The sequence below is a fragment of the Merops nubicus genome, unplaced genomic scaffold, assembly GCF_000691845.1.
Source record: "Merops nubicus isolate BGI_N331 unplaced genomic scaffold, ASM69184v1 scaffold14802, whole genome shotgun sequence".
Classification (NCBI taxonomy): Eukaryota; Metazoa; Chordata; class Aves; order Coraciiformes; family Meropidae; genus Merops; species Merops nubicus.
This window is the reverse complement of record NW_008594435.1, coordinates 6,016-14,728: the sequence shown is the minus strand read 5'-3', so window position 1 is coordinate 14,728 and position 8,713 is coordinate 6,016. Positions and strand designations below refer to the sequence as shown.

Here is an 8,713-nt window from a genome sequence, read left to right as displayed (position 1 = left end):
TTCCTGCAAAGACAAGTGGAATTTAAGTCCTGAAGTGATAAAAAGAGATGAACCATACATAGGATAGGTTAAAACACATCCTTTTGTGCCACTTCACAACTGCATTATGAACAGCAAGCCCTGTCCTGATGAGTTGAGGCAGTATAAAATCTTTCACTGACTTCTCTTCATACAGCAAGTACAGCCCAGCTGCTATTCTTCACTCACATTTCCCTATTGACTGCAATTTTTCACTGAAAACAAAACTAAAATGCAGCATGGAAGTTAAGGAAGCATCTGTGGAAAGAGTTTTAATCAGAAGGTTGAACAGAGGTGCTCAAGATCTTGCAGTTCAAACTTCAAAGGATGTGTCCCACTGTAGTCAGACGTGACCTCCCCAAAGGAGCAGGGCCAGCAAACAGTCCTGGCAAGCAGCTCACTGGAGGGTTTTATTTTAGCAGAACAAGAACACACAGCTATAAGAAGAATATCCAAGTACTAGGGATTAAAATGTGAAACTGAATTAGAAAGCCAAAACCAGAGTACTGACATAACCATCTGAAATTGTGTAGAAACGAGATAGTCAGTAGGAAGAAGTATCACAGCTTGCAGAACAGCTCTCAACAACAAAAAGTGGCAGACCCAGGATGAAAACAAGCCCTCCATGCTACACGAGTGTAATGCTCAGCTTCCCAGCTCAGCATCCAAAACAGGACTGTGTTCACCACCAAATGGTGAGACTCAGGAGGATGCCATAGAAGGCAACACACTGAAAGGCTGCACTTATCCTTTCCAGACATTTGTCTGAAGAGAACCAAGGATCTGTCACAGAACCTTGGGAGCCCCCTCAAGAAGCCAGCAATCCTTGCACAAAAGAGTTGGTGTTAACATGCAGAGCTCTAAGCTGGAGTGTCTTCTGGGATGTGTCTAGAGACCTGTCAGTAGAAGATAAAAATAGCTTAGAAACTTGAATTCAGCACAGAAAAATGACATCAGGAGGAAAAAAATTACTTTGGAAAGTTCACTTACTCCACAACAATTAGGAGTCCACAACCAGCTAGATAAAAATGTTGTGGACCATAACAACTGACTTAGTTTCTCAAAATCCAATGCCTTTTAAAGGGACTTGCAGGTCTGTTAGAACCTCCCAGCTGGTTAAGATTGGAGCAGCAGAGAATGAGGGCAGTGCCCACCTGGCCTCAGGCATTTGAGTTCAAAACACTTGTAAACACCAGAAAGGAGATGAGGTGTCACTTTACCCATCAAGAGTTATAACAAAGCCACAAGAAACTGAGTCTCTCCTAATACAAAATGCATAGTAGTAAAAAAAATATTCAAGTGTGAAAAACAAGCACATTCAAAAAAAAAATGGTGTGAAATCTATTGCTCAAGCAGCCTGGTCACCAGCTTTGCTGTGAGAAGCAGCACTCTGAAGATTCAATTAAACCATCAACAGTATCAGCAAGAGGATAAACCCTGAAGTCATGATTATACACATGCCCTCTGTGCCTGGCCAGGCAACCAAACCTTGGCAGGAACACTATGAAACTAGAAGCAGCAGAGAGAACAGCTGGGAGCACACAACAGCTTCTCTACCAGGAGTACTGGACAGACAAGGGCTTTCCCAGGCTGACAACTGGGCAGGAAGAAGAGGGGAAATGTGGTGGAGGGATCACCAGTGATAAAAGGTGGAACTCCAAACTAATCAACCTTTCCTCAGGATAGATGAAAGGCAAAAAAGCCAAAGCAGCAGATGTTAAAGACAGGAGTCATCCTCCTTCCTCTCCAGCACAGAGCTGAATTAAAATGAGAACACTAACCACAAGAGGATGGGCTTGCCAGGAGTCCAAAGGGTTCAGAAGTTATCAGATAAATACCAGGCAGTCCTACACAGGGTTGTTAACCCCACCACATGGATACAGCCTCCAGCTCCAAAGTCCCTTCATTACAGACTGCCAGAAATAAAAAGGGTGTTTGGGGAGAGCATCTTTCTAGACATGACTCACTTGACTATCCCTAAGCACACGTTACTGGTGACCATTAGAGAGCAGGTGAGGTCAGGAGAGCCTCCAGCACAAGCCAGAGAAGGCATTCCAGTGTCAATACAGCCCAGGACAACTGGCACATAGGCAGCATCCATCTGCCACTTGGCATTTCAAGGACTTGAGGGAGCCTGAGAGAGCTTCCAGCTGGGCCCAAGCTAGCCCCAGGAGACACACAGCAGGAGTGTGTGTTGGAGCAACACCTTCACATTAAGAACAAGGCTCCTATTAGAAGAAAAACCAGCAGCTTCCAAATGGAGATACTGTTTTGAAAGCATCTTTGTCAAAGCTGCTTGAGTATGTATCATTTAAAAACAGATGCTACCCTCAAATTTGTTACTCAGTGCCACACCTTCCGTCCAAAACACACTCAGTTACCCTCAGTGTCCAAGCACTTGACTCTTGCTTACTGATTTTTTGCAAGTTAATCATATTAAGGCCATCAAAGGTAGCATGACCTCTTACAGGTGGGAATTCTGAAGAAGCCAGTATCTGTAGTGTTGCCTTCATTTTTGGCCACCTGCTACAACCATACAATTTTTTTTTTCCACTGATAGCTTCTAGTCATCCTAAGGTGAGTAACTACTTTAAAAACAAATGCACACATCCTGCATTTCATGCATATTTTCTCTTTGATGAAATCTTGTTTACAAATAGACTCGAAAGCTTTGAGCCAGTTGCTGCAGTTTACAGAAACAGTTATTCTGAACAAACTCAAGTCAACAGTAAAATCAGAGCACACTATGGAGCACCTTCAAACCTCCCACTCCTGCCACTGTTGGTCACAGCAGCCTCTCCCCCAAGGCTTACAGGAGGCAGAGCTCTTTGTCATCTGCTTCCATGGCAGCAGAACTGCAGGCTGCAGGGAGCCACAGCCCAACTGTAACCTTCTAGAACTAACCAGTTCCAAAACACACAAGTCAGCTGTCCACTGTTTATAAAGAAGTGGAGGACGTGCTGAATTAATGAATTTGACTGCTCATATTGTCCCCTATCCCAAGTGAAAAGGTGCAATTTTCAGAGCAGCTAAAAACTGGTAAGCCCATACAGGCTTCAAAAGAAAACAAAACCCCCAACAACATACTGCAGCACTTAAAACTGTTAGCTGAGCTGCGACCAAAGCTTACACGGTTACAACAGAGGACTTTAAGAGTCCCTACAAGGAGTCTATGACAGGAAGGAGATCTGGATGTCAGGATGGGAATCCTGGTTTGACAATCCATCCTTAACTCACCGCGTCGATATGGTAGGGGTCTCCAAACAGCAAACTGTGTGCGCTCCATCTCGTCTGAAAAATCTAGGCACAATGGGGGTTGAGTTAAGGAAAGAATGTCAGACTTTAGCCTTCAAGAGAATCTATTTAAGATTCAAAAATTTACCTTTTTTTTTAGCAGCATATTACAGCCTGACTGAACATTCCTGGAGGATAAGTTGTGCTTAGAGTGTTATTTCCTTTCCATTAGCGTTTGGCTAGCTGAAGAGTAAGTTTCAAAATGCTGAGTTACCTTTCCCCTTGTCCAATCCTCCAAGAATGCTACAAAAGGTAAATTTTGAGGCCCAAATAGGTTGACAGCGTTACCCTTGTAGAACAGTTGCATGAGCAGATTTTTCCCCCTCCCCACCACCAGTGCTTTATGTCATCTGCAACGACCTTAGATTTACAACAAGAGAACAATCCAGAGGTTTTCTTTTGGAGCTGGATTTTGAGATTTTTCAGAAGCCATCTTGCCTTTAGCTGTAAGCAGGATCTGAGCAGCAGTAGTTTGGTCAATAACAAATCAGTATCACTGCTAGGATAAGTCCAAGTATTTCCTCTCCCTCAGCCTCCAAATAGAGAAGAAAAACAGGGAGACTTGGTCAAAAGAAGCACAGGTCTAATTTCAAAGGATGCATTGGATGCTGGTAATGGCTAGAGACTAGGAGCAAGATCAGTGCAACGAGCGAATGGGACCCTGAGATAACTTCCACAATGCCAGACTCCTGTTCTAATGACAACAGTTTTCCTTTCTCTGAAAAATCCACCACTAAGGAATTCATTTTTCCAATCAACATGAAACAGAAGGTTCAGAGAGTTGCCTTACTGTCTGGTTTGCTGTGCTGGAAACCACCATCCCTGCTTCTGAGTGATGAGAGCAAAAAGCAAAGCCACTCCCTCTGCCTGACTCATTTCAACCAGAGAGTGAAGACAGACCTGGTAATGTGCTTTCAAGCTCTAGAGTTACACTGAGGCTTAAGATGAAGGAAGTTCTGCTGTGTGGGTCTCCCTTGGATGCAAGATTATGAGGTGTGGTTGAGAGGATTAAGCCAAGCTGGACTTCAAGCACAGGTTTATAGCATTTACTCAGCCAGACAGAGCGACTCATCCCACTGCAATCAGCCTGAACTCCTGAGATGACTCAAGCTGCCACTATGGGGAACCTAATCCTGCAGTTACTACAGTGGATGTTCTCTACAATGCAAAATATACAACTGAGTCATCACCTCCCAGGTCAGTTACACATGAAATTAATCCTACTCCCACTAAAATGCAAGACAACTCAGGTGCAACAGCTCCTTCAGCAGCCAAATTAATCACGGTCATAATTTGGACCTGTTGTAATTATAATTTAATGACATTCATTAGGAACTGTCTAAACACCTGGGTTGGGTTTTTTCACCCCCAAATGAAGACAAACAGGTGACTAAGTCCCTGTCAGAGCACACCAGACTGGTGGTGTTGAAGCACCTCAGATCCTACAGCAACAGCCCTCAAGGGAGCACAGACAAGAGTTATTGCCAGACCCATCAGACTCCCTGCTCCAGAGGCCAAGAGCCAATCTACAGCCTGGGCTGGGCTTTGACTAATCCCACTGGGAAATCAGCATTCAGGATCTAGAGGAAAAAAAAAAACACACAAAAACACAACAACTGTACTCACTACTGCTGCACACCTCAAATTAACAATACATATTTCCAGCAAAGTTGCCCATAAATGAGACATGAAACCTGAGGCTACTGCCAAATGCTCTGATGTCATTTCAGCAGCTTCCCCGTGAAGACCAGAATCATAAATGAAGTTAGGAGTTCAAAACATCTCATTAGTCATGACCCTCTTCATAATTCAGTGAAGTGCTACCCCAAACAAAAGAGTTCCGTGGCATGAGAGCAAAGCAGCAGAGCTGTACTGACTGTATGAGAATCTAATCACTGCACAAGGCTACTCTGGAAAACAAAATGGATGGAATGAAAGAAATCTGATAGTTACATCCTCTTTTTTTTTTCCTAATAGATGTCTGAGCTTGCTTCTGGTCTCTTAAGATGTAAAACCATTTTTAATAGCATATAGGTTTAGTTTTGTCAAAAACAAAGACTCTTCAGATGCTGTTTTAGCAATGGTACAGTATGAAGGCAAGGAATTTTAAGGGTTTTATTCGGAAGTGCTTGCACAGCTTGGAAGAAATGTAAAATACCATAGAGCAACTGATCACAGAGATACACCAGCCTAATAAGGACTCACCACTTTTTGAGTGTCAGTTCACTAACTTAGAGGAATAGAGTGCAAAAAAGTACAGCACTAGTGTCTACTCAGCACCTTGATTCAGCACCAAGCACTGCACAATCTAAGAAGGCAGATTTAATAAAATACTTCAGCAAAGGCCTTTTTGGAATCACCAAAATGAACACCAGCTTTCACAGGGGTGGTGTCAGAAGTGACAGAGTTTGGCCTGCAGATCCATTCTAAGAAAAATACTATTTAAAAATCAATAGTAAAACTGACAAGCAAAAGTTTGGGAGATTTTTGGGTTGAGAATTTTTTTTTTTTTTTTTTAAATAAAAAGCTTCTTACACTTCAACATTTTTCTGCTGCAGACCAGAAGTCTTCTTGCCCGGAGCAGCACCTCTCATCTTCCCCTCTGCATATTGTTCCCTTTAAAAAGAGTAAATTCATAAATAAGACTAATGGAAAAAGCAGCTTGTTTTCCCTCAAAGGAGGCCAGGTTACACAAAACACTTATAAAATTACTTCTATTAAAGAAATACAAGATTGGAGTCATAAAAATCAAAGTGTCTGTAGGCATGCTGAGGCTGCCTGTTAATATCCTCATCACTTAGCAAAATATTTTACAGGATACAGCACAGGGGTCATTTTTAGCCCCCTCATTTCCATGTTACAGGGTGTACTTGCTGTGAGGCTACCAACCTGCCCTCCCTTAAAACCTCCAGTCACCATTTTCACACTAAGCAACAGTTTGTTTTCTCTGAACCGCTAAAGGACAAAGGTCAGAACACCTCTAAGCCAATTATCTCAAGATTAAATAAACATAGGAACATCTCTTGAAGGATTTTTTCTTTTTAAACTCACTATCTTCCCTAGTTGTTGGATGGAAAGGATAGGAAAAAAGTTACTGACAAGTGCTTCTAACAAATACTTACTGATTTGCCTTCTGAAGTTCTTTTTGCTTCTGCAAATTGGTATCCACGTATTTGAGCACTCGGCTTTCTGGAACCCATTCATCCCAGCTGAAACAAAATTAACAAAGAAACCAATCAAACAATCAATCAAAACCACTGCAGAATCTACACACAACAGGCCACTGAAAGCTTCACAGAATTTGAGACTGAACTCTGCCTTTGTTTCATGGACTGGCACAACTGGAAGTGTAGCTACCAAACATTTCCCCACTGACTGAAACAGCTTTTCTAGGAAAGAATAACCCATAAACATTTCCAAGGAGTTTCCCAAACTTGAAGGATGGGTAATTTAGGAGGGAAGGGACTGTCTTTAACATAAAAGCATCATCTCAGGAAAATAAAATTCTCTATGCTTACTATTATGGGATACCTGTAGCTATAACTGTATTATGAAGCAAGTTTCCTTTATCTATTCCAACATTTTATAGGTTAACAAATTCAGCAATAGGATCTTACTGTAAGAAGAAGAGCTCTGATTTCTGTCTGTGAAGGAAACCAAGATGGCATGAATGTTTGAAGAATCTGAAGTGAACGATTTAAGAGAACAGGTGTTGGGGAAATTGCCATTATGAGCAAGAACTCCACTTGAACTTCCACAAGAAGTGGATTATCTCAGCAGTCTGACAATTTATTTCAAATAAAACACATTAAAAGTGGCCAAGTTATTCCCAAGTATGCAAATTAAAGCTGTGTACATGAGTTGTCTCATTATTTCATGGCAATAGCCACCAGACTTTGAGCATCAAGGTGGCAAAACCAAACTACTACAGGAGTACAAAGTCTTCAAGAGCTTTAAGACAAGGCAAGCTCAGCATCCAAATGTCACAGATACACGTGTCCAGCTGCCCACCTCCTGAGAATGTTTTTGTGACAGTGGTTTGGTCAGATCTTTAAGCCACTTATCTTACTCCTGCCTGTACAGCTGCAGGAGACCTCCACAGGAAGCTCTGTTTAACTGTGCAGCACATACTGTAGGGTGAAGAAACATTTTTGGTATGCTAACCACTGATATTTGTAAAAAAAAAGAAACAAGTCAAGCAATTAACAAGTAAAAAAGGACTGCAATTATAGAAACCAAAACAAAGGAATCATATTGCCCCCGTTGTCCAGATCTTGCAGCAATGCCACTTTTAATGTACTTAATTGGAAGCCTGGAGGCAAAAAAAACCCTCAAAGAGCACAAGCAAGAGAAGCAGGAGTGATGACATCCTCAGGGCACCCTTCAGAGATCAGCATGGGGAGCACCCAGTTTATGCTGCCTCATTCACACACAGCAGGCACTCTAAGAACCAGTTACACTCCCTGGCACTGTCAGGGTTTACAACAAAATGTTTATCTCTCCACTTAGCAGGGAGGGGGTGTGGATACATTTTAAAGTTACACATAAAAACATGAGGTTCAGCTTTTAGTCATGTCAGAGACATGAAGATAATAGTGACTAAGCCTCCACTTCAGCATTCAGCTGAAACAGAACCAAACAAAGCAGGAAACTGCTCTCTGAAAGACTTCTGGAGTCCAAAGTGCTGAAGCTTTAAATTGGTAAGAAAAAAACCTCCACTTTTCCTAAATTCCAAACATAGTTGGCAGAACAGAATTCAGGTGAAAGAAAAAAGACCAGTACACAAATGCAATAATCTCAAAGTATTCAACTTTAATGGGCTCAACGTTTATTCCACCTTTATTGCTCAGAGCTCTCTCACCTAGATTAGCACCATTTTTGGAGAAGGGAAAAGCAGCTCTAACTTTACCTTAGCATGAGGGGCAAGATCTGGAATCCAGGTTAAACATGCTCTGGGAAGGACTAACCCAGAGAGCCCTCCCCAAGGCATGCTGCTCGAAAGCTTTGCTGCCAACAGCAGTATAGAAAGTAAAGCACACTGCATCTGAGCAGGGAGCTCTGCTCCCTCTGCAGGGGTTCCCTCCCCTACCAACACCTAACAAGGAAGTTTTTGTACCAGATATTTCTGCCAGGGAGGAATTACAGTGACTATTTTCAACCCTGAACAACAGAGCACTGTAAGGCATTCTTATTAGTCTACTGACACCCTAAGCTAGTCTGTCTCCAGAGCCAAAGCTCTGAAGGAAATGGCTAGGTAGGTAATGTTTTCTTTGTGTTACTATAAATCATCAGCTTGTGTACTCAAATCACATGGGGGGATTTCAGACCCAATCTCCCAACGACAGGGACTTAGCACTGCTAGTCCACCAACATCACATCCAAACTGACAGAGCCTCCCCTG

At 42.4% G+C, this 8,713-nt stretch overlaps 1 protein-coding gene across 1 annotated transcript in view; it reads right to left on the bottom strand.

Annotated features, from left to right (window-relative positions):
• The window catches only part of MORF4L1 (mortality factor 4 like 1), a 15,704-nt gene extending 9,130 nt beyond the window's left edge, over nt 1-6,574 (bottom strand). The window contains exons 1-3 of the mRNA XM_008935786.1: nt 6,435-6,574; nt 5,848-5,928; nt 3,256-3,318 (exon numbers count right to left, since the gene is read on the bottom strand). Of these exons, the coding sequence (XP_008934034.1) occupies nt 3,256-3,318; nt 5,848-5,906 (122 nt within the window). The 5' untranslated portion in view covers nt 5,907-5,928; nt 6,435-6,574. The remainder of the gene's footprint in view (nt 1-3,255; nt 3,319-5,847; nt 5,929-6,434) is intronic.
• Between the last annotated feature and the right edge of the window lie 2,139 nt (nt 6,575-8,713).